The sequence below is a fragment of the Mesoplodon mirus genome (genome assembly GCF_964341445.2).
Source record: "Mesoplodon mirus genome assembly, chromosome: 2".
Classification (NCBI taxonomy): domain Eukaryota; kingdom Metazoa; phylum Chordata; class Mammalia; order Artiodactyla; family Ziphiidae; genus Mesoplodon; species Mesoplodon mirus.
The window spans coordinates 61,879,855-61,907,657 of record NC_138977.1 but is presented as its reverse complement, the minus strand read 5'-3'; the positions used below and the strand labels follow the sequence as shown (position 1 = coordinate 61,907,657).

General features: G+C 34.8%; 1 protein-coding gene across 5 annotated transcripts in view; it reads right to left on the bottom strand.

Annotated features, from left to right (window-relative positions):
- ADK (adenosine kinase) overlaps positions 1-27,803 on the bottom strand; it is a 510,898-nt gene that overhangs the window by 321,094 nt on the left and 162,001 nt on the right. For all 5 annotated transcript variants that reach the window (XM_082639748.1, XM_082639752.1, XM_082639750.1 and 2 more), the window contains exon 4: positions 7,534-7,612. In XM_082639748.1, the coding sequence (XP_082495874.1) occupies positions 7,534-7,612 (79 nt within the window). The remainder of the gene's footprint in view (positions 1-7,533; positions 7,613-27,803) is intronic.

Genomic DNA, 27,803 nt, shown 5'->3' with positions numbered 1-27,803 from the left:
AGACCTACTAGAGAATGGACTTGAGGATATGGGGAGGAAGAAGGGTAAGCTGAGACAAAGTGAGAGAGTGGCATAGACATATATACACTACCATATGTAAAATAGATAGCTAGTGGGAAGCAGCTGCATAGCACAGGGAGATCAGCTTGGTGCTTTGTGACCACCTAGAGGCAGGGATAGGGAGGGTGGGAGTGAGGGAGATGCAAGAGGGAAGAGATATGGGGACATATGTATATGTATAACTCATTCACTCTGTTATAAAGCAGAAACTAACACACCATTGTAAAGCAATTATACTCCAATAAAGGCGTTAAAAAAAAAAACAAAAAAACTTGATGTGCCTTTAAAATGGCCAAGTAGTCCCTGAAGAAGAAAATAATGAAGAATTCTAAGGCAAAAAAAAAAAAAGCCAGTATTACCACACTTTTGGTCTGCAACTCCTCTTTTATTCCTAGAGGATTTAAAAGGTAAAATGAATTATACAATAATTATAAATCTGTGTTAATGAGCACACAATGTATAAAGATATAATCAGGGACAACAACAATATAAATGGGGAGGATGGAGATATAAAGGGGCACAGTGTTTATGCCATTGAAACTAAGTTGGTACTATTCAAACTAGGTTGTTATAAGTTTAGAATGTTAATTGTAATCCCCAAATTAACCAAGAAAATAACTAAAATACATACAAAAAAGTAAAGAAGATGGGAATCAAAATGGTATACTACCCAAAATTGAAAAATATAAACAAATGAGTACTTGTCATGGACTAACTGTGTCCTCCCAAAACTCATATGTTGAAGCCCTAACCTCCAAGATTTCAGAATGCAACTATATTTGGAGATTGGGGCTTTAAAGGAGTCATTAAGTTAAAATGAGGCATTTACGTTAGGCCCTAATCCAATCTAACTGGTGTCTTTATAAGAATTAATAGGAACACACAGAGAGACACGAAGGGTATGCACAGAAGGACAAATATTTGAAGAAGCAGCAAGAGAAGAAAGGACCCTGAAGAAACCAAAGTAGCCAACACCTTGATCTTAGACTTCTAAGCTTCCTTGATCCGTGAGAAAATCAATTTCTCTTGTTTAAGCCACCCAGTCCATGGTTATTATTTCAGTACTTAATTGAAATTATATACTATTCTGTATTATTTCCTTTTCTGTTACATAAGTGCTATTATTTAAATGAAACAATATGAATAATTAACAAGTGGCAATTAGTAATAATTAAAAGAAGGACTAACTAAACAGTATATGTATGGGAAAAATATAACCATCATTTCTTTTGTTTAAATAAATATAGCAACTTATTTTAACTTTTTAAAACTCTTTATTACGTATTTAAATTTCTATAGGCCATATTGTATGTTCTTAACATACATAAATATAAGATTTGTAAAAAGAAGAGTAAGTACAGTTGGATTAAACAGATGTTACAAAAATTTAGAAAAAAATAACAATGACGTGTTCCTTTTTGTCCCATGAAATAAAAGAATATTTTAACTCTGTGTGTTTCCTTTCCAATAATACTTCTTTGAACTGATTAAAACCATAGGACACCTTCTTTAATGTGTGATAAAACTGAATATAGTTAAAAGTAAATTTCACTTTGACTTATGGCTCTGCTGTTATCTCCACATTCTTGGTGTCAGTCCAACATGATGACATCAAGCTAAATATTCTTTCAACAAAAGCATTTGAGCATGGAATACTTAGGATTTTATTTACTAGCAATAGCAGGCATTTAGATATACAAGAATTAGTTTCTAGCTCTACAAAATATTTATCTACCTCGAATCTATCTAAATGCTTGTTTTGGTATTCCAACTGCTTATTCAATCATGTCCTTTGCATTTATAGATTCATTACATATACTATCCATGCCTAAAATGAACATAATTTCAAAACACTCCAAACCACAATGGTGATTGCAATTTCTGTTACCAAAGTTGGATTCCAAGTAACTTACAGTTTTAGTAAAGACATTGAGAAAGCCCTATTTAAGTTGGCTGCCCTTCTATAGTGAACTTTTCCTGCTCTTGAGATATAAAGCAGTCATATTACATAAAAATGAGTCATTTGTTTGTTGTATGAGTTTTTCCTAGCCTCCTTATGGCCTCTTCAAATATCATCAAACACTTTTGGAGAAATGGCATATAAATTTTTGTTTTACTGTAATCTTTCTCTGCATTCTCATCTTCAATGTACTGCCACATTAGATAAGGACATTCTTCTTGTCTCACATTCTAAAAATATCATACTGCAGGACATATTTTCTAGGTCCAGCAACAATTATAGCCATCTTTTAGGCACATGTCCAAGGAGGCTATCTCCTTCCAGTTTTTTTAAGTCAAAAATCATATTAAGTGCATCTGTACTTTTTTAAAGAACTGAAAAGTGACCAAAAACGTTCACTATGAAAGCATCAATATCATAGGTAAGCAAATCACATCCCTTTTTTTTTAGCAGTGTTGTATACAAGGTGTGCAGGATATTTAGAAGATAAAATCTTTATTTTCATTAATAATTTTACACTGAATAGAATTTGTCAAAATTTAAATTTGTACTGTCTGTCAAATATGTAGATGAGAAAAGTCTAGAAATTATATTTGGACATGATATCAACAATACTGTTTTATGTTGCCTGTGGTTTCATTAAAATCTTCAAAAACATGTTTTAACAAATTAAATTATCTAAGAGCTAATGGGAACATTTTCTTGTTGACATGAGTTGTCACATCACTTGATATATCAAAGTATGACTGTTGGTAAGATCTGACAGAATGAGCTCTACATTGTCAATGTTAACCTTTACTCTTCATATGACTTCCAGTTCTTCTTTCATAGAGGTGATGATTTTTGCCAAGTAACATTCTCTTTCAATGTTTCAGCATATTTTTCCATAGCTACCATGAGAGTTATTGTTGTTAAACTACCGAACAAGGAAAAATCGATCTAAACCTGGTGTGATGTGAGGAAATTATCTTAAAGCCCTGGTAGACTCCAAGTATCAATACATACATAAGCAAACTATCCCAGAGGACACAGAACGGAAAGGGCCTACCAACCAAATTAAGATGCTTAAATCACAGATGTATCCATTTAAAACACACAAGAAGCAAGGGAGAGAGTTGGAGTAAGTTATCACACAGGGTGCAAACAAGTATAAGAACCACACTGCCTGAATGTTCAAACATCATCTGCTTTTCACCTCATCTGCCTTCCCTGATGATGATGGTATCATTATGAAAACAGGGCCACACTTTGAGCAAGGGGGCCTACAGACAGGAGTCCCTGGGAGATATTAAAAATCAGGAACACTTTGGAAAAGAGCCTGAACAGCCATGGCTTTATTTGCCTTTCCTGGGTTATATGCATGTGGGGGTTAGAATGAGAACATAGTAAGTTTCACTAATGAGTGATCTTTGGAGAGGTGGGCCTAGTGGTGGTACATGATCATAATACAGTCTTTCCATCTCTTTCTATGTATCAGTAATACTCTTGTTTGTTACAACACAGGTTTTCTTTATTCTGTCTTTAGCAGTCTTACAGGTTACAAACTTACTTGCTATTTATATTTAACAAATTGTATCAACTTTGCCTGTTTCCCAAGCTACTTGTTTATTTACTACCTATACTTAAAATATCCTATGAGTTTTGCCTCAATCTTAAAACCTACCAGGTTACTATCTATGAATTTCATCTATCTTGTTATTCTTCTTGTCTTTACAGAAGAACTGAATTATTTTCAAAATACCTGTAATAAAAAACACGTATTACAGATGGCATATGTTAATGAAAAACATATAGAATTAAATGGTTTATGGGGACTTCCCTGGTGGTCCAGCGGTTAAGAGTTTGCCTTCCAATGCAGGGGGTGCAGGTTCGATCCCTGGTCTGGGAGCTAAGATCCCACATGCCTTGCAGCCAATAAACCAAAACATAAAACAGAAGCAATACTGTAACAAATTCAGTAAAAACTTTAAAAATGGTCTACATCAAAAAATAAAAAAAGTCTTTAAAAAAATGGTTTATGAATACTTCGATGATGATTGAATTCTTACTCTTATTCTTGGCCCTAATTTTAGATCTACAGTTCACAGCACCTAGCACACATTCAGTTAGTGTAGCTACACTGAACTGGTATTTGTTGTCCAGTATTTGCTTCTTCAGTAACCTAGAGTGATAGAGAAAATGGAAGACTGTAATCCAGTTGTTCTCAGAGGTGAAGGAGAACACAAATGAATAAGAAAAGAAGACAAAAGCCCAAAATCAACCAATCAAGTGCATTAACAGAAAACAAAAACCAGAACCTTCCTGGATGGGATGTCCCTGGTTAGACTTCTTAAACAGCGTAAAGCTCAACCTCATTCATTCACAATAGATTCAAGCAAGATTATATCAAGATTGTTCACTCTAAGGCTCTAAATATTTTATCACATTTTACTTAAAGTTTAGATGACATAGCTTATGTTACCAGCTACTACCTAGCACAATGACTAGCACATAGCAGATGCCCAACAAATATCTGCTTTATGTACAAAGGAATCAGTTCTTCCTATTAATGACTGCCAAGGAAAATCTGAAGAATTCTCCTTCTAAAGAAAAGTACTTCTAAAGGAATGTTTTTCAATACTCTGTGGTTACCCTAGTCATAAATTATAACTGGGCAATTATGTAGTTGAATCATCAATCAGATGTAAAAGAAAAGCCCTCTCAAAATAGTAGGGGAACTAAAAACCCAAACAAGATGTTGAACGGAAGACTAGATTGAAATAAGTATTTTTAAATGAATGAGAGCCAAAAAACTGGTTGTTCTGTCCATGAATGGGTAAATTTACATTCTGTTAAGATGAAGAAAATTCAGAAAAATGAGGGGGGGAAGCCCTCTCCAAACTTTCTTTTGAAAAGTAGGATAGGGACTTCCCTGGTGGTGCAGTGGTTAAGAGTTTGCCTGCCAATGCAGAGGACATGAGTTCGAGCCCTGGTCGGGGAAGATCCCACATGCCAAGGAACAACTAAGCCCGTGCGCCACAACTGCTGAGCTGGCACTCTAGAGCCCACAAGCCACAATTGCTGGGCCCACGTGCCACAACTAGTGAAGCCCATATGCCTAGAGCCCATGCTATGCAACAAGAGAAGCCACTGCAATGAGAAGCCCGCACACTGCAATGAAGAGTAGCCCCCGCTCACCGCAACTAGAGAAAGCCCGTGCACTGCAACTGGAAAAAGCCTGCACGCAGCAACGAAGACTAACACAGCCCCCCAAAATTAATTAATTAATTAATTAAAACAAAAAGAAGCATAATTTTTAAAAAACATTCATTATCTCATAAATCCTTACAACTTCCACCTGCAATAAGCATTAACCTCCATTTACAGGTGAAAGGCCCATAAAAGTTGCTCATGCTTTCATAGCCAATAAAGTGACAAAGCTTGAACTCAAACCCAGTTCTAATGGACTCCCATGGCCCCGAGAGCAAGCCCATGCTTTTGACTTGTTATGTCGCCTCACTGATTACTGAATAAACAAATGAAATCCGTAACTTGAATCAAGTTGATATCACTCCCTTTTGGAGCATTTCTAGAATCTATTTTTGATTTATTTTTTAAATGTAGTAACAGACATATACAAAATTTACCTTTTTAATCATTTTAAAGCATACAGTACATTTGCACTGTTGTACAACCATCACCACTATTTATCTCTACAACTCTTTCTTTTCATCTTGTAAAGCTGAAACGCTATGCCCATTAAGCAATAACTCTTCATTTCCCCTTCCCACAACTCCTGGCAACCACCATTCTTCTTCCTATCTCTATGAATTTGACTAACCTAGATACCTCATATAACTGGAACCATCATCATTAGTCCTTCTGTGACTGGGTTATTTCACTTAGTATATATGCTCAAGATTCACCCATATTGTAGTATGTGGTAGAATTTCCTTATTTTTTAAGGTTGAAAAATATACCATTATGTGCATATACCACATTTTGTTTATCCATTTATTCACTGAAGGACATTTGGGCTGCTTCCACATTTTAGCTATTGTGAATATAATGCTGCTATGAACATGGATTTACATGTATGTCTTCCACACCCTGCTTTCAATTATTTTGGGTGTATAACCTGTCTTAGTCTGCCCAGGCTGCCATAACAAAATATTACAGACTGGATGGCTTGAACAACAAAAAAAAATTTTTTTGGAGGCTGGAAAATCCAAGACTAAGATACAGTTGATTTGATTCCTGGAGAACCGAACGCTCCCCCTACTACCCCACCCCCACATGAGGACACAGTGAGAAGGCAGCCATCTACAAGTCAGGAAGGAGGCCTCACCAGAAACCAAACCTGACAGCACCTTCATCTTAGATGGCACCAGCCTCCAAAACTGTAATAAAATAAATTTCTGTTGTTGAAGCTAACCAGTCAGTGGTATTTTGTTACGGCAGCCTGAGAAAATGAATACAGAAGTAAACTGTCTTTTTTCCATTAACCTGAACTCACAAAGTGACCACCGGAATGTTAAACAAACAAACAAACAAAATCAGCTGAACAAATACAAAAACCTCATCTCCTCAGGCCACTGCACACAATATTTTACAACCTACAATATTTTAATATTATGATTAAATTTGAGCTTTGGAAGTATGCAGGATAATTATACAGTGTATGTCTAAATCTAATAAAAGTTAGTTTAAAAAACGAGAAATTGTTCAACCTTTGTTTGTCAGTTTTCCACTTCTCTGGCCCATAATTAAAATTCAAAGGGAAAGCATTAATCAATAAAAAAATCAAAATGACCTGAGTCCATCAGAGTTGACCTTTGACTGCAGTTAGTGGGATTTTGAGCTAGTTTACAAATCGTAGAGGTAAGAACCAGAAGTTTGTAAAGCTTTTTCATGTCCTTCATAATTGGAACTTTAAATAGAACACTAACGCTCCCACTTAAAATTAGGTCATGCTGGTAACTTGTAGAGTATATGTCAAAATGAGTTTATCCAATTACCCTCTGGAAGACGTATATAGGTATAGACACAGATACATAAATTTACACATACATACATAAAACTATGTAGATATATAGGTATATATGTATTTATATATACAGCAAGAAAACTGATAGTATCTTGTAAGAATTCCATTCTCAGCATTATATGAAATGCAGAAGCCATGAAGTTTAACTATATTAAAAAAAACTAAGAACTTTGGCAAAGTAAAAGACATGATAAGCAGAGTTAAAGTACAAATGACAAATAAGGAATACTTCGAATTTATAGAATAAAAAAGAATACTATCTATAAAATATGCAGAATTTCTACAAATCAATAACATGAAATATAAAATAATAATCAAAGGATTCCACAAGAAATTAAGAAGAAATGTAAATGAATAATAAACATTCAAAACCAACAGAAATATTCTATAGCAACAAAATATAGATTGGAATAATTATGCACAATGACCAAAAGTCTAGAATCATTCTGAATCCATTTCTTTATCACCTTTAAAATAATTAACCAACCTGGGCCACTTTAATTGAATTCAGGGTAGAGCCACCAGCATGATATTCAACTTTGAATTTTTTTACAAGTTCATCAAACCTAAAAGGAAATCACAGTAGAAAAAAGTAAGTTAGCATTTGTCAGTTGTCACAATGCAAATTTTTCTGATTAGAAGTTCGTTAAATCACATTTAGTGAAACTTTTTGAACTACATAATTATGTTGAATAAATGAATTAAAATGTTGTATAAAAAACAACTTTGCTAAATTTCCATATTTAAGAAATTTTTTCCACAAGTGTACAACTATAAGAATTTAAAATATATAGGCTGACCATAATTAGCCATTAAACTAAACAGAAGGTAAAAATAAAACTTTATAAATTATTATTTATAAGCAATGCATATCTTCCTATATTAAGTGCTGAACTCTAAAATCCTTACAAATGTATATTCTAATAAGTTCTAGAAGTTTTAGATATCATTAAGGCTATTGGTTTATAACTTAAAGACTTGGGAAATTACATTGGGTTGTATGATTCTAGGAAAGCTCCTTAGTGACACAATTTCTGTATCTGCCAAATATAGGGGCAGAGAGGGATGAACTAAACCTTTGATACTTCATTACTTTGGCATCTGATAAAAGCTAGAGAACTTCTCTCCAGGAAAATACATATACTAACTATACATAAAACTTTTCATATAAGATGATCCATATAAACCCCTAGAATTACACATACCCAGACAACGGGCTATGGATACTGATTCTAATAGTCTCAAATTACATAGCATTTAATAATCCAGATCACAAGTCAATATTCCCTACTACATATCTCTAACATGTTAGATGCTGTGGGAGATAACCAAAGGGCATACATATACACTTTAATTTCAAAGGATTTACAAGCTTTGGAGGGACAAAAGGATGAATACACATGAAAAAGAAAAATTTAAAATACCAGGTTATCAACCCACAAAATGTATGCAACGTAGACAGCAAGTGCTACAGAAGATCAGTCAAAGAAGAGAGAGATTGGGATGTGAACAGAGTATTCAAAAAAGACGCAAGTCTTGGAAAGTATTTTCAAAACTTTAAATTTTTAAGTATGGAAGTAGATCTTTTTACTCAAATGAAACATTTCACAGAACTTCAAAATATAAAAAGAGGCAAATACAGAAATGGTTACGTTAGGAGTAAGAAAAATACAGTTATTATACCCACTTCCATACTTCCAATTGCCTTCAGATCCCATCTATAAAACCCTGAGATGCCAATAAACACAATTAGCAAACCTGCCACAATGTTAACAGCAGTATTTGTATACCACTAATAATATTCACCTAATACTAACAGGAGAGAAAACAAAGTACATAGTCCCAGATGCAGATAGGTGGTTAGTTGTGGTAATTTAGGAAATGTTCTCTTGTAATTACTTTCTGAACTATGTAACAACTAAGAGTGATATTAGAGATTGGAGAGAGGAAGAATGAACAGACAAAGTAAACAAACAGTGATCAACTGCCATGTTCGTTTGAGGTCATTCCACTTTCAAAAGCCAATTTCTCCAAAAAGATATGCTCCCCCCCAGAACCTGTGAATGTAATCTTATTTGAAAAAAGGGTCTTTGCAGACATAATTAAGTTCAGGATCTTCAGGTAAGATCCTCCCTCCTGAATTACCCAGGTGAGCCCTAAATCCAACGCCAGGTCTTCTTACAACAGACAAAAGAGAAGACAGAGAGGAGAAGACCAGGTGAAGATGGAGACAGAGATTGGAGTGATGTGGCCATATGCCAAGGAAGCCAAGGAATGCCAACACCCACCAAAAGCTGGAAGAAGCAAGGAAGGATTCTCCGCTAGGCTGGTCACAAGGAGTGCAACCATGTTATCACCTTGATTTCAGACTTCTGCCTCCCAAGAATACTGAGAGAATAAATTTCTGTTGTAGGCCACCCAGTTTGTTGTTGCTACAGCAACACCATCCTTTCTCACTTTCTCAAGAACTTTCCTTAAGTTATAGTCTTCTGCGTTCCATCATCATTAATTTCTTCCTTCCAATGACTAAGAATCAAACAACTATAATATTTCAGGAAGAACTAGATGGGCCTAAATTTATTATAGATACTAAAATTACAGTAAACCAACTACATACTCTATTGTTTGTTTTTGTTATCAAATTCTACCAGCACCATCCAACAGAACTTTCTGACTCCAGTGGGAATGTTCTGTATCTGTGTGTCCAGTTTGACAGCCACTAGCCACACGTGGCCATTGAACGCTTGAAAGGTGGCTAGTGTGACTGATGAGTTTTATTTTAGATAAAATTTTAAACTTTATTTAACTTTATTAACTTAAATTTGAGTATCTATAACCTCAAGGCTAGCCGCTACCTGACTGGACCAATATGGTTCTAGACTATTATGGTTTAAAAAGAACACTAGTGGGCTTCCCTAGTGGCACAGTGGTTGAGAGTCCGCCTGCTGATGCAGGGGACGCGGGTTCATGCCCCGGTCCAGGAAGATCACACATGCCACGGAGTGGCTGGACCCGTAAGCCATGGCCGCTGAGCCTGCGCGTCCAGAGCCTGTGCTCCGCAACGGGAGAGGCCACAACAGTGAGAGGCCCGCGTACCGCAAAAAATAAAAAATTAAAAAAAAATAAAAAGAACACTAGCTTTGCAAGACGATCTAGAGAAAAAGGATTATGTGACCAAATAAGCATAGGAAACGTGTGTACTCTATTTCCATCTTGAATTTTCATAGTGTGTATCTGCATATTAAAGGCACTGAGATATATGAAACAAAGAAACCTGTTTGACTATTATTCAGTTTTTCTTACACTTACAGGATTTCAGAACCCTCCGACGTTTTAGGGTGAGGTTCCACAGCTAACATTTATATAATATTTATTATGTGTGCCAAAAATTTTGTTTTAAACATTTTATCCAAATCATCATTTTTTTAAATGCTCACAACTTTATGAGGTGGGTACTATTAGCTCCTATATTTTTCAATTTTTTTTTCAATAAATACCTGCATACTACAGTACAACACAATCCACAGTTAGTTGAATCCATGGATATAAAACCATGGACACTGAAGGCAGACTGTAAAAGTTATGTGAAGGTCTTCCACCGTGAGTTGTTCAGGCAGGATAGAAGGGGAAGAGGGGCGTCAAACACCAATCCCCCACCCCTCTGTGGAAAAATCCGGGGACAGTTATCTCTGCCTCAAAAATAAAGGAATTGATAAATGACTCACCCAAGGGCAGGATGCTAAAGCAGTTTGGATAAAGTCAGGACTCAAACCCTAGTGCTTTTGATTCCACATACTGTGATCTCTAACCAAACACAAACATTTCCCCACACTTAAAGACCTGTAAACTATGTTTATTGAAAAAAAAAATCCACTTATTAAGTGGATCCAACACAGTTCAACCTATGTTGTTCAAGGGTCAACTGTAAACATGATCAATTTTAAAACTAAAAGGGATAAACAGAATGCCTTTATTTAACAAACAAGGAAAGTGAAGCATAAAGTATTTGAGCAGACTGTCCAACAAAGGTCACATACAACTCACTGGTTAGTCAAATTCAGAACTGCAGTCTCAGAATTACTTAATTACAAACACATAGAGATCAGTGTATTCCTCCTCATTCCAGTCAACTGAGAGTTTTCTACAGAAACCAAAAATTTGCTTATTAATGTTATCTCTAAAATTAGTTCAAGGGGTATAAAAATTATAGAACCTCACATTTCAAGATGGAAGAGGAAGCATATGCTCGCTTCCCCTTCCAATTCTGACTGAATGTCAAAAAGTATGTTTTTTATATATGAAAATGAACAAAAGTATAACAGCACCACAAAGCAAGGAAAGATGCCACGCACAGACAACGAATTTGAGAAATAACAAATTCTAATTTAACAGAAAGCAAATGTAACAGAATTGACAAAGCAGTGACAGGAGACATAACAGCAAGAGCAATTTCTTTAAATACTATATTTGGTACATGAGGGTAGCTGCCCAACCACTCCTACCTTACCCACAAGAGTCAGATCTGTTTAAATGCTCTAATCTGTCATGAAAAAGTCCTCTTTTATCTAGGAACTGTGTAGATTCCTTGCCTGCCTTTTTCTTTTTTCTTTTTTTTTGATAACAGCTTTATTGAGATATAATTCACATATCATACAATTCAACCATATGAAGTCTACAATCTGATCATTTAAAATATATTTATACTTCTGTAACCATCATCACTATCAATTTTAGAATATTTTCATTAACTCAAAAAGAAACCCCATACCCTTTAGCTATCAATCTTACATCATCTTCCCCTGACTAAACAAACACTAATTTCCTTTCTATCTTCTGTATTTCTACTTATTCTGGACATTTTACATAAATGGAATAATATATATGTGTATGGCATTGTTAACCAGATTCTTTCACTTAGCATAATGTTATCATGATTCATATATGCTACAGCATATATCAGTACTTTATTCCTCTTTATTGCTGAATAACATTCCATTATAGATATACCATATTTTGTTTATCCCTTCATCCAACAATGGACACTTGGGTTGCTTTCATCTTTTGGCTATTGGGAATAATGCTGCTATAAACATTCATGTACGAGGTTTTGTGTAGATATAACATTTTCATTTCTGTTGGGTATATACGTAGGCGTAGAACTACTGGGTCAAACGGTAACCCTAAGTCTAACTTTTTGAGGAACTCTCACGCTGTTTTTCAGTTTCTGCCTAGTTTTTTCTCAGAGACAATTCGGGGAAACTTACCTGTCTAGTTATATGAAAAAAGAACAATTAGAGAATAACAGAGTTGCTATAAATTAACTACCACCATTGAATTTTTTAAATTAATAGTTGAATCAATGACCTAAGCAATTAAAATGGACACAGATTTTAAAAAGATGAAGAGAACGAAACTGAAATTAAGAAAAATACCCAGAAATTGGATCAAAAATGTAAGAGATGAAAAGTATGAAAGAAAACTTAAAAGGAACAGAGAATGAATTAGATGGGCCAAGATCCATTTAACATGAATGACAGAAAAGGAGAACAGAGATAACGAAGGGTAAGAAAGAAACACTAGGAAAAAAAGAAGTCGTCAAAAGAGAAAAAAAAAAATATATATATATATATATAATATTCAGGTATCTCCAAACACCAAGCAATTATACCCGGAAGTACGGACTGGAATCCACACTTGGACATACCTTGTTAAATTTCAGAACTCTCATATTAAGAGAAAACCTTAAAAGCTTCTGGGGTGAAAAATAACACACTACATAAAAAGGAATAAGAATCAGAATAACACCAGCCTTAATACAGGAAGCTAAAAGACAATGAACTACTGTATTCTATGCTGGTGTATAAATCAAGAAGAAACATAAGAGGGAATTCCCGGATGGTCCAGGGGTTATGACTTGGTGCTTTCACTGCTGAGGGCCCGGGTTCAATCCCTGGTCAGGGAACTAAGAAACTAAGATCCTACAAGCCCTGCAGCATGGCCAAGAAAGAAAGAAAGAAAGGAAAGGAGGAAGGGAGGAAGAAAAAAAATTGTATGGGGTTTAAAAAAAAAACGGAAAAAGTGACAACTGTGTATGACTCTGGAAAAGTGTAAGTATTTTGAAAGAAATTTAAATGAGGGTCTATTATATTTTTTTCATGTAAAATTCTCCCCTACATAGTCCAAATTTTAATAACAAAGGATTGTATTTTCTCTTCTAAGAGTTGATTCAATCACACTACTTGGTTCTACAGAGAAAAATATCTACCTAGTTATTCAGTAATGATGTTTTGTTTGGTTTTCAACTTTCGAATCTATGCAGAGATAAAATATGTAACATTTAATTATACTTATAAAACAGAATGTAAAAACATCATCTATAACACTGACATTTTGAAGATGGAAGAATGGAGAGATGAAAAGTTTTCTTATTCTCATTCCTTCAGTTGAAAAGAGTCCACAAGTATCTCGTGTTAATGATCAACTTTTTAAAAAGAGGCTTTAAGTATATTGTTTAAAGTCATAAAGTCACGGGACTCCCCTGGTGGCTCAGTGGTTAAGAATCCGCCTGCCGATGCAGGGGACACGGGTTCGATCCCTGGTCTGGGAAGAGCCCACATGCCGCGGAGCAAGTAAGCCCATGAGCCACAACTACTGAGCCCATGTGCCACAACTACTGAAGCCTGCGCACATAGAGCCTGTGCTCTGCAACAAGAGAAACCAGCGCAATGAGAAGCCTGCATAACCGCAAGGAAGAGCAGCCCCTGCTTGCTGCAACTAGAGAAAGCCCACACGCAGCAACGAAGACCTAAACGCAGCCAAAAATAAATTGATTTTTTTTAATTAAAAAAAAAAACCTGTTAGTGTTTGCCCCGTATGGAGTGGAGAAGAAGGGAAGGTTTTTTAAAATTGTTTCTTCGTTTTTAGTTCAGTTTTATTTATTTATTTATTTATTTTGCTGTACGCGGGCCTCTCACTGTTGTGGCCTCTCCCGTTGCGGAGCACAGGCTCCGGACGCACAGGCTCAGCGGCCATGGCTCACGGGCCCAGCCGCTCCGCGGCATATGGGATCCTCCCAGACCGGGGCACGAACCCGTATCCCCTGCATCGGCAGGCGGACTCTCAACCACTGCGCCACCAGGGAGGCCCCAGTTTTATTTTTTATAAATTTCTTAAAGGTACCTGAAATATACAATTTAAAAATAGTATTTTGAAATTCAGCACTTGTTTAACTACCATGACCATCACCACTACCAAAGACCGAAAGACAGACAGACAACTATATATATGTGTGTGTATCTGTGTGTGTGTGTGTGTATAGAGAGGGGGGGGGGCTCTTTATTCTGACTCATTGATCTATATGCCTACCCCTGCAAAAATTCCATTTCTGTTTAGATATTATTGTTTTATCAGTCTTAATGGAAGGACAAGTGCCCTCTTCATGAGTGCTTTGACTATTCTTGGCCCTCTTGGACCTCCACATAAATGCACAACTAGATGTCAATTTCCAAAAAATAACTTGTCAGAATTTTGACTAGGATTGCAATTATACACACACACACACACACACACACACACACACACACACACACACACAAGGACAAGTGATATCTTTCCAATATTAAATTGTCCACATGTAGCCGACATGCTGCTCAACTAAGATCCATGAAGCAAGCACCCCCCAACCCTGACAACTGCCCAATCCATGATTACGGTATATACCACGGTATAGTTATTTAGGTCTTTAACATCTATTAGTTTCATAATTTGTGCCATAAATCCTTCTCATCTCTTACAGTCATGACTTCATACTTCCTACGTTTTAACAGTACTGTAAATGATATTTGTTTAAACCTAATTTTTATTTGTTGCTGGTATTTAGAAATATAATCTTTACATCAATTTTTTTATCCAATCAAGTTGCTAACATCTCTAGTTAACAGCAATGATTCTTCTGTTTTTGCCATACATATACAGTCATAATTTGTGAACAAGGAAAAAAATGTTTTCTCCTCTTTTCCTGCCTTAGTGCAGACACTAGAACCTCCAGCATAATATGCACAGAGAATAAATAGCAGTGAGAATCAATGGGCAAATTAGTCTTATTCCAAATTTTGGCCTTATAAATCCTGATGAATTCTGATGAATGATAGGGTAGGTCCATTTCAGAAAACTGGAAGTCTTAGAGAGAAATGCTTAATTTTTCACTTTGATTTATTTTTACTGTGTGTACGCATTGCTTCTACTAAAGAGTTAAATATTTTTAAAAGTTGTAGACTTATACTACTGATAGATATTACCCACATATTTCAGTTTAGAAATATTAAGTAACCAAAACATATGCACAATATAATCCAAGAAAAGTGCAATATATATATGTATACTGCAAACAAAATTATCCAATATACATGTGTACTGAAAAGGACCTGGAAGACTACAACCAAGGTGTTAACAGTGGTTCACACCAAAGTACAAGCAATTATGGATCTTATATACATTTGTTTTGATTGTGCAATAAGCATATAAATTGTTTTCTAATAAAAACATTTTAAAATCTACTTCACCTTATAATGGAAGAAAAGAGCAACTTTCCATACAATTATATAAATAGAACTATATACAAAACAAAACACAGAGCAGAGAAGTAAGTGTTTCTGAATGAAAGAGGCAGGGAAAGTTTAACATTTGAACAATAAGTTGACAAATAAGGGAGAAAAAACAGTAGGGATAAAATGAAAACATATTCAGAAAATAAGTTACAGGTAATGTAGGTAAAATAGTAAAAACTGACAAAACTCTCTGTGCCAGGCTAATCAATTTAGACATTCTTCAGTAGGCAACTAGGAATATTTAACATCTGTTTACTAATAGTGTGAAAGGCAGATTTTTTTTTTTTAAATGATGATAGCACTCTTCTGTGGACAGGGTAGAATAAAAAGAGGCAGATCGCCGGCCTTTGGAAAAGTTCATACCTAAGATCAGATGATGAGTTAAGGGGCTACAGGGAAGTGATCAAGCTAAGGAATCATTTCTGAAGTTTAAGACATCAGATGTGATAAATAACTGGAGGTGAAAGATGTGGCAGAGGGAAAACAATTCTGAGACTTCTACTTTGGATGATCAGTTAGATGGTGTTAGGAAATACAGGAGAGAAGAAAAATCATATAAAAAAAAAGGGAACTCCTAAGTAGTTGATTATCAAACCCAGAAAAATTTCTGTTCACGGAACTAACTGCATTGAGGAAAAGTTTATTTTCTTTAATCTCTTGCATGGATTTGGCACATTTTCTCTACACACTTTTCTAGTTGATACAAAATCTCCGGTTTGTGTATGAATGGTCCACATTATCTGTGTCAAAACTATCAGTGTACACAGTGGAAAATGCTAGGAAAAGATGAAGGACTGTGTATATTTAATGAAAGAACAAAAAAGTTCAGGCTAAAACGTTAATAAGCCTCAAAACCATGATTACAGCTTTGCAGGGATATATAATTATATAAAAACCTTATTTTCTAAGTTGTTTAGTGATGACAGAGTTTATGATATCTTTATATTTTGCAGGGAACTTCTATATATTTCCAGTATGTGATTTTTTTCTATAGGGAGAGATGTGCAGCAATTTTAGTACTTTATAGATACATTCTTACTTTCTCCATTTGGTTGAGCTTCTCTGTCGGAATGGAGTGGGCATATCAAACACCTCAATCAAAAAACACAACTGGGACTTCCTTGTTGGCACAGTGGTTAAGAACCCACCTGCCAATGCACGGGACACAGGTTCATTCCCTGGTCCGGGAAGATCCCACATGCCGTGGAGCAACTAAGCCCATGCGCCACAACTAATAAGCCTGCACTCTAGAGCCCACGTGCTGCAACTACTTAAGCCCGTGTGCCTAGAGCCTGTGCTCCGCAACAAGAGAAGCCATCACGAGAAGCCCATGCACCACAACGAAGAATAGCCCCCGCACTGCAACGAAGAAAGAGCCCCCGCTCCCGCAACTAGAGAAAACCCGTGTACAGCAATGAAGACCCAATGCAGCCAAAAACAAACAAACAAACAAAAACACAATTGAAAGAACAGTAGCTGATACATTTTCCTACCAGCAATCTGGTAGGATTTATGAAGCTCAAATTAATAAAGTATGCAGCTTTTATGATGCTAAAAAATTCCAGAGGCAACATTACTTAAATAAAATGCCAGAGAAAACTGGATTCAGTGCTTATCAAACTTCTGGATGAGAGTCTGCAGTTGACAGAAGCAAACAAAGAATAAGAACAACAAATGTGATAACAAAAATATTTCAAGTATTTCTAAATAAAAGCAAAATCAAACAAATTAAAAACTTAAAATATAAAGGATAAAACCTGTTTAACAAATATGAAAAATGGTTACCTTTACCCAAAAGATTTTTTTAATATTTTAATTATCATTTTATATATTTTAACATTTACTTTTAATGAATTTATTGATTCAATATTTTAAAAATACTATTTTGATATTCTCATAAGAGAAAAAGAAACTATTATGGCTCATATAAATGGACAAATGAACAATAAACAAAAGAAAAATGATAAATGTTGAAAAAGAATCAGCTTCGTTCACTAGTAATCAAAAACATGTAAACAGACTTCTGCACATTAAATTGGTTGAGTATAAACTATTAATACTCAGCATTACTAGAGATGTGAAAAAGCTGATATAATCATACAGTGTTATTGACAGAACTCTTTTGGAAGGTAATTTAGCAATACATATCAAGAATCACAAAAATTTTTATATACTATTATCATAAAAATCCATTTCTAGGACTCTACCCTAAGGAAGTAATCCAAATCATAAATAATGCTATATGCAAGAGCTGAACATATTACCATAAGATACAATAAAGTTTAAAACAAAATATTCAAAAATAGTGGAATGATTAAATTCTAATGATTATCATTGGACAGAATATAATATAGTTCATATTATAATTGTTTATATGCTGTACTATTCTAGGAAGGAATTCTGGCAGCTTATGATGATACAATTAAAATAGAGTGAATGAATAAACAAATGTATGAAAATGACATTGAAAATATAGGTAGCAAATTAAGATAAAGTCAAAAGAACACAAAATGTAAGAAATGAACATTTGTAGTTTATGAAAACCAAAATATAATAAGGGATGTTCTTATATTTACTGTTCAAAGAGATTATCAGAATATAAAAAGGTATTCAACATGTTCAGTATTTTTCGTTAGAATTTAACAAAAATGAACAGAAGAACCACGTTAACAGCCCATCAGTATTTTAGACATAAGCCTTTTCCTTTTCGATACTTTCTACAATTTGATCATGTATTTATATTCATTTTAAAATAGAAGTATTTTTATTAAAGAAAACTTTTAAATAAAAATGAATGTCACTGGAATGTAGTTCAGAATTTCTTGGAAGACTAACCTTATGGAAAAAGCAGAAAGCAACATACCATATACTTATAAAGAATTAATACTTGTGCTGATAGTATATAGGAGAATTTAAATTCTAAGTAATGCTTTCCACTCTCATATCACATATTATTAAATACTTTATAAACAATTGATAATTCTTGACAATAATATGAAAGCTATCTATATATCTGTTTTGTTTCTGAGAAGAAAAGTAAAATACGAGAGAGTGGAGAAGATTTCAAACACTAATGTGGTAGGGAAAGCAATGACTAAATACTAGTCTTTTAATCCTGGTTTAGTATTAGACTATACCTCAGAATGGTAGTATGTACAGAAAAGGTATGATATGAAAATGATCAAATGTGCAAATTAAAAGTCTATTAAAAGATAGCACACAATATCAAAAAAACAACCAATCAAAAAATGGGTGGAAGACCTAAATAGACACTTCTCCAAAGAAGACAAACAGATGGCCAACAAACACATGAAAAGATGCTCATCATATTAGAGAAATGCAAATCAAAACAGTGAGGTATCACCTCACACCAGTCAGAATGGCCATCATCAAAAAATCTACAACAATAAATGCTGGAGAGAGGGTGGAGAAAAGGGAACCCTTTTGCACTGTTGGTGGGAATGTAAATTGATACAGCCACTATGGAGAACAGTATGGAGAGTCCTTAAAAAACTAAAAATAGAACTACCATATGACCCAACAATCCCACTCCCAGGCATATACTCAGAGAAAACCACAATTCAAAAAGACACATGCACCCCAATGTTCACTGCAGCACTATTTACAATAGCCAGGACACAGAAACAACCTAAATGTCCATCAACAGAGGAATGGATAAAGAAGATGTGGTACATATATACAATAGAATATTACTCAGCCATTAAAAGGAATGAAATTGGGTCATTTGCAGATGTGGATGGACCTAGAGACTGTCATACAGAGTAAAATAAGTCAGAAAGAGAAAAACAAATATCATATGTTAACGCATATATGTGGAATCTAGAAAAATGGTATAGATGATCTTATTTGCAAAGCAGAAATAAAGACACAGACATAGAAAACAAACGTATGGATACCAAGGGGGGGGTGAGATGAAATGGGATATTGGGATTGACATATATACACTATTGATACTATGTATAATAAAGAGATAACTAATGAGAACATAACTGTATAGCACAGGGAACTCTACTCAATGCTCTGTGGTGACCTAAATGCAAAGGAAAACCAGAAAAAGAGGGTATATATGTATATGTATAGCTGATTCAAGTTGCTGTGCAGAAGAAACTAACAGGACATTGTAAAGCAGCTAAACTCCAAAACAAATTTTTTTAAAAGAATGTGTGTGTGTGTGTGTATATATATATATATATATATATATATATATATATATATATATATATATATATATGTATAACTGAGTCACTTTACTATACAGTAGAAATTAACACAACACTGTAAATCAACTATACCTCAATAAAATAAATTGAAAAAAAGATAGCACAGACTTCTGATAAAAATAAAAATAATACTGATGATCATAAGCATGCTACTCGCAGCAGCAAGAGCTTCTAATTGTGGAACAGCTGGGCAGTGACTAAATGACCAAAGTAAACATAGGCAAGCTAACATAATCCATCCTTAGCTAACATAATCCCTCCTTTAGCGTAAAAGCCATTTTGGCATCGAAGTCAAGCCACAAGTATTAATGGAAATAAATTCAGGATAGTATACTACAAAGAGATTCACCTTTTCAAAAACAGTAATTATTATACTAAGTACAACATGGTCAGATAGGTTATGGGAAAGTCAATAACTGAAAAATTTAATGGAAGAGAATTATGATGCTATTCTGAAGACAGCATCTACATTTTGCTGCTTGTTAATATAGTATACTGTTCGTTTCATAAAATTTCCAACTAGTTTCTACTTTACAAAGTTAGAGTGAGGAACAAACAGTGAATGATTTTTCAATGAGTTGTAAGAAGTAAACACAAGCAAAGTCTAACATAATATATCCAATGGGATATATTATGTTCTGCTCAGAAAATTTAGCACTCAAGAATAAAGAATACCCACCACACACAAGTAAAGAAAATCAGGAGTGTGAAGAGTAAGGAGAACAGTACTTGTTGGAAGATGATACTATAACAGTGCATATTCACTATACCTTAGGAAAACAATCACAGTACTCTTAATTCCACTGACTGTGACCCACACATAAGGATATGAATGAAAAACTAAGTTTTATTCCTGTAATCTGAGGATCAAACATCATCTAGTTCAATTTGTAAGATCCAAAGAAAGTTTTCGAATGTAGGGCATTTTTAATTCCTATCATCGCTCGGTTTTTAGGTTAAGAAATTTCTTCCAAATATACCTCTTTTTTAACTCTTAACAAATTACCCAATCAATTATGTAAACTGGTATGACAAATGGCAAAGATATAAATGTGAGAATTTTGAAAGAAAACTTTAGAAATATAAACTTTTTATTCTCTAACATTCCTGAAAAAAATGACTTACCAAGCAATGATATTTTTCATATTATATAATATTAATTCCTGACAACTCTGACAACCTATGCTCAGTCTGAATATGTCATAGTGAACCTAGCAACTAAGGGTGCTAAAGCAGTGTTCATAATTCATAATGACTTAAACAGTACTGACCTACCATTCAAAAATATACTTACTGTTATAAAAATACTTTTCAACATTTATTATAAATATTAACTTTGAGAAGTATATACTATCCAGAATACATAAAGAACTCTCGAAATTCAATAATGAGAAAACAAACAATCCAATAAAAAAATTGGGCAAAAGATTAATAGAAACATTTCCAAAGAAAGGATACAGACAGCAAATAAGCATAGATTCTAACATCAACAGTCATTAGGGAAATCCAAATTAAAACCATAAGGAGATACAGCTATTAGAATGGCTTTTAAAAAAAGAACAATAAAAAAAAGAACAATACTAAGTGCTGACAAGGATGCAGCGTAACTGAAACTCACACATTGCTGACAGAAATGAAAAATGGGTACAGTCTCTTCAGAAAACAATACGGCAATTTCTAAAAAAAAGTTAAACATATACTTACCAGCTGACTCAAGTACGTGACTGTTTATAATAGTCTTATTTATAATCATCAAACTCTTGAAATAAGCCAAATGTCCATCAGTTAGTGAATGGATAAACTAATTGTGGTACATCCACACATTCAAGGACATGGGTGGATCTCAAAAGTATCATGCCATGTGAAAGAAGCCAGACATAAAAGGGCTACAAACAATATGATCCCATCTATTTGACATTCTGGATAAGGCAAGGCTGTAGGGACAGAAATCAGAGCAATGATTGTCAGGAACTGAAATCAGAGAGGAGAAATTGACTACAAAGAAGTATGAGTTTGGAGGACAACAGAAATGTCCTAATTTGGTGACAGTTACACAATGGCGTACATTTGTTAAAACTCATAGAATATTACATATAAAAACAGTGAGTTTTACTCTATGTCAAGTATATCTCAATATACCTTAATAAACCTGACTTATTAAAAAAAAAAAAAAAAAAAAGGATTTCCCTGGTGGCGCACTGGTTAAGAATCCACCTGCCAATGCAGGGGACACAGGTTCAAGCCCTGCTCCAGGAAGATCCCACATGCCGCAGAGCAACTAAGCCTGTGCACCACAATGACTGAGTCTGCGCTCTAGAGCCCACGAGCTAGAACTACTGAGCCCGCATGCTGCAACTACTGAAACCTGCATGCCTAAAGCAAGTGCTCCGCAACAAGAGAAGCCACTGCAATGAGAAGCCCACGCACCGCAACAAAGAGTAGCCCCTGCTCGCCACAACTAGAGAAAGCCCATGCACAGCAACGAAGACCCAACACAGCCATAAATAAATAAATAAACAAACAAACAAATAAATAAATTTAAAAACTAAATTAAAAAAAAAAAGAACATACTATCTAGGGGGGCACCAAAGGAAATTCCCCAAAACTCTCTCTCTTCAACAATGAGATCCCTTGCTCTAAGGATCAGGACAGGGTTCAGTGGCTTTCCCAGGCAAGCCACTTAAAGGGCAAAAAGAGAAATCTAACTGGAATGGATTGGGGATGGCGAACTGACTGGTGAGAGGGCCTGTCTGATCCTGCTCCATGTTTAAAACACAGGTCTGGAACATGTGTTGGACTTATTCTTTTCAGGAATGATTGTGTCTGATCTTGAACTACATTCTCCACATCTCTCCCTTCTTTCTCATAGGCTCTTAAGGCCCTCCACCCTCCACCCCTGCTCTCCAGCGGTAAACATGTACAGGAGTAAGTAAGAGCTTGCTCTATTGCAACATGATGTTTCTTCCAATCTTTATAAGAAATTTGAGTTCTTAGTATGATCTGTCTCCTAGCAATTCTGAAGTGCAGGTTATGTGTGATTCTATTTGTGTACCTTGTTTTAAGAAGAATGAGTAAATTCACCTTCCTTATCCTCTAAGCCCAGTTAAATGATTTTTGAGGAATTTCTCACAATTAGTAAGTGGCAGACTCAGGACTAGGAGATCCATCCAAAAATTAAGAAAAAATTAAAATCATATAAAATAAAAATAAGACTATTTAGAATAAAACACCTTGTGGCCCAAAACTAAATGAATTACTTTTTAATAAAAAGGCAGTTGGGGGCTTGTTTTTAAGATGCATCCAGAAAATCATTCTAAAAAGCCAGAAAAATAAAAGGAAGAATGATAAGGGAAAAAAAATGGGAGAGACGAAATTAAGGAAAAGAAATAGCTCCTTAAATTTTAATGTGTAATTTTTCTAGTTATCTGATATTAAACAAATGAGAAAGATTTCATGATTCTACCCTAATGTAGGACCAATCATCCTTAAGCAAAAGAAAAATAAAAGTCCTTATAAGTAAAACATAAGAAAGAATATCAATAGGAAAGTGTCCATAAAACCATCATTTATAGTTCTAGTTTTATCTTAGGGCAATTGCTTCCCACTTTCACAGTAACTACAGCCTCTTTTACCCCAGTCTTGGAGGGAAAAAAAAGAGAGAGAGAGCTCATTGTACATCATAAGATAAAGGAGATCTCACATTGTGCTAACATCATGGCACAGAAACCAAACATCAACGATTTTGAAAACTTCATAAAGAAGACATATTAGGGATAAGACACAAGTAAAATCTTTAGAGTAAAACTCAAAAAATTTAACTTCCTTAAGAAAGCATTCATAACTGCCAAGTAGGGTTTTTGATGAAGTTCTTTCCTAAACTTCTCATCTAAACAAATAATAAATGAAAAAACATCAGTAATTCTAAACAGGTTATACTTATTAAGACCAAATGTTAATAGAATAACACAGGGGGAAAAAATCCATCGGCAAATAGAAAGATTCAAAGCTTTGAAATCTTTTACCACAAATGTTTAGTGAGGTTCAAAAAAATTCACTTAAATGTCAGTTTGATAAAAGCCAAAAGAACATTTCCCACATGTGTTTATATTTAAGCATATTTTTAAAAGATGGAAAAAGTAACAGTCATTCAAAACCAGGGTTAAGCTATTAGTTCATAAGGATTGTAATTTAAAGGTATTTCTCCAACCTCCAATTTTATTTTCTTTGATAAGAAAGCAGTTTTAAGCATGTGTTGCTTAGATAAGTCCTTATTCAATACTAAAATGTTTTAGTTTTTAATTATTCCCATTTATAACTCTGAAGATGAAGATTTTTGCACATGAAATAATCAAATATACTGTTGAAAAGTACTTTGTATATAAGTATAGATGATTAAGATAAAATGAATTATTCCTAAATTCAGATGTATGGCATATGCATTAAGTTTCTACTCATTATAAAAACACACAACAAAATTTCACGAAACCAAAGTATAATTTTCATTAAAGAGTAAAACTGTTTGATATTTACTCTTAAACTATACAAGAAACAGCCATATATAAGGAAAAGAGAAATACTGTAAGACAGTGTTTCTCAAAATGAGATGAATAGTCTCTTGATAAACCTAGAATGTCATCCATATGTCCACAGGAAGTTCCAAAACACAAATTATACTTTTTCCCTCCTTCACTGCTTTGGTTTTGGCTGTTATTTCTATCACAGAATACATGGTTTGTAATGGGCCTTAGTTACTCTGATTGAAAAATTCTATAAACATATGTAACAGATATGGATAGTATTCAAGCAATAATTAATCACTTTTCTCTACACAACTATAAAAAATATCACTCATCAGAAACACTCAAACATTTAAATCTCTTATCCAAACATAACATATAGAACTTTTGATTCTGAGTACCATATAGTGGGTCATAAGCAGCACTCCTACTGACAACAACTAGAAAAGTCATGCAAATTATAAATCATTAAAGGTAGAAAAGATCTATGGAAGCAACGAGCACCCAATGAATAAATTTCCAGGGAGGTTAGAACTGTTCAAAGGGTAGACCAACACTGGTAGCTGTTTGCCTGACCTGTCCAAATTTGTACTCAGCAGCATGAGGCTAGAAAGACTAAATTTGACATTTCAGGGACCTCAAACACACAGCTGGTTTGTCCCATAACACATTTGCTGAATTCTGAAAATCAAATGTAAGCTAAGAGGGTTAACCCAAATCACCTAAAAACCAGAAAGTTTGCCCAGTTTGGCAGTGCTTACAAAACAAAGGCCAAGAGCAAAGGAACTAAAAACATGATAGGCAGGAAATGAAATCCCTAGGAAGAGTAGAGAATAAAAACTAAGACACTCTTCTGCTGGGGACTGGGAGAGGACATGTATCTATCCTGGTTATATCTAGAAGCTTAAAATTCAGACTTTGGGTTTAGCAGAACAATGGTATGGAGGTGGAGGGCAAGGGGGTTAAAAAAAAAGTTGGAATTTTAGTTATTACATAGTACGAAAGTGATAAAATTGGAAACTGAGGGTCTAAAACAAAATGTCGTATGGTTACCAAAGGGGAAAGAGGGTGGAGAGATAAATTAGGTTGGGATTATTATATACACACTATTATTAATAAAGTAGATAACTAACAAAGATATACTGTATAGCACAGGGAACTATACTCAATATTTTTTTTTTTTTTTTTTTGCTGTACGCGGGCCTCTCACTGTTGTGGCCTCTCCCGTTGCGGAGCACAGGCTCCGGACGCACAGGCTCAGCGGCCATGGCTCACGGGCCCAGCCGCTCCGCGGCATATGGGATCCTCCCAGACCGGGGCACGAACCCGTATCCCCTGCATCGGCAGGCGGACTCTCAACCACTGCGCCACCAGGGAGGCCCTATACTCAATATTTTTTAATAACCTATGAGGGAAAAGAATCTGGAAAAGAATATGTGTATTACTGAATCACTGTCCTGTACTGGTGAAACTAACCCAACATTGTAAATCAACTACACTTCAGTTTTTTTAAAAAAAAATTTTATAATGTCAGTCTCCCACTTGAGCTATTTGCCAAATTTTGAAGGTGTGCTGGACAGAAGAATGAAGAATTAAGCTAGAAACCTCTGAGAGCAGCTCTGGTGGACTGTTTCACACAGCTGATGAGACAAAGACCCCAGTGGTCTAAACTAAGAGTCCTAGAGAGTCAAGCTCTAGAAACAGAGGCAAATAGTGTAGACTGAATCTATCAAAACTGAAAATCAACTTTGACCTAGCTTTAATCCTTAACTTTATTAAGGTGATCAGCTCTCCTGTCACTCCACATCAGCCTTGTATACAAAAGGGTGAAACACTCTGGTAGAATATACAATCTGAAGGATCAACAGTTCTTATATAAAGTGTCTGGCAAACAATAAACTGATAGTTATGGAAAGACGCAAAATAATTTGATTAAAAACTAAAAACAAAACAAAACAAAACTAGAAAAAGTTTTCTAAACGATTTAGATACTGGAAGTAAAGAATGCATAACCTAGATGAAAAAATGGAGAATTTCAACAGAGGATTAAAATTATAAAAAAGAGTAAACATCTAGAACTAAATAATTTGATATATGAGTTTAAGAATTTATAGAGTAGGTTTAAACCTAGAATATTCTCTCTATATCTTCCTATTACTTAGCCCCAGACAAGTCTCAGCCACGGAAGTTTGTGGCAGAACTGGGAAAATAAAGCCCCGGCTCTCTAGCTAGAGGACCAAAGAGGAGAACTCCAGGGAATCAAAACTACTAAAACTCTTGAAATATCTGGAAAAAAAAGAAAGACTCAGCAAAGAAATACAAGATGTAAAGAAGACCAAATAAAAATTAAATAAGTGAAAATTTAAAACTCACTAGATGGACTCAACAGCAAAATGGAGAAGACAGAATTAAAGCTCAGTACACTTGAAGACAGATCAATAAAAATGTTACAGTCTGAACAGAGAGAAAAATGATTTTTTTTACATGAACAAATACTCAGATACCTATGAAATAATACTAAAAGATCTAACATTTATGTTACCAGAGAGTGTCAGGAGAAGAGAAAAAATGCAGTGCATAAAAAAGTTTTGAAGAAATAACATCTTATTATTAAAACTTCCCAAATTTGATTAAAGACACGCTCTTACAGGCTTAAGAAGCTCAAAAAACCCAAATATTATAAAGCCAAAGAAATCCATGCCCAGACAAATGAGAAGAACCCAGAGGGTGGAACTAGGTGGAATATCAGTATTTAAGAGGAAAAGGTGGAAGGAAGGAAGGAAGGAAGGAAGGGAGGGAGGGAGGGAGGGGGGAGGGGAGGGAGGGAAGGGGAGGGAAGGGGAGGGAGGGGAAGGAGGAAGGGAGGGAGGGACGAAGGAAGGTCCATCCAGCATAGTCAAATTCCTTACTAAGGACATATAAGACAAATTTGATACCAATATGGTCAAAATACGATTTTACACTGCAAGGCATCAGGACAGGCAGTGTTCCTCAAACAAAGGCTCTGGTATAGACAGACCTGGCTTTAACTTAATGTTCATCTAGTAGTCTGACATGGGGCAAGTAATTTATTTTTTAAGACTAGGTTTCCTCATTCATAAAACATGGTATTAAAGACCTTATCTGTTTTTGCATTCCACAATATTTAAGCATAGTGCCTGACATGCCACATACATGCCAAAAAAATAGTTTGATAAATAAATGGATGGATGAACTCTGGAAGGATTAAATGAGAGTCTTCTTGCTACTGCTGCTGGTAGTGTTGGATTTTTAAGAAGGTATAGATTACCAACCTGTACACATTTTAAGGAAATTAAGTTTTTCTTGAATATTTTTTAAAAGAACCCAATATTGACATTGATTGTGATTTTGCCTATGTCCCAGATACCTACT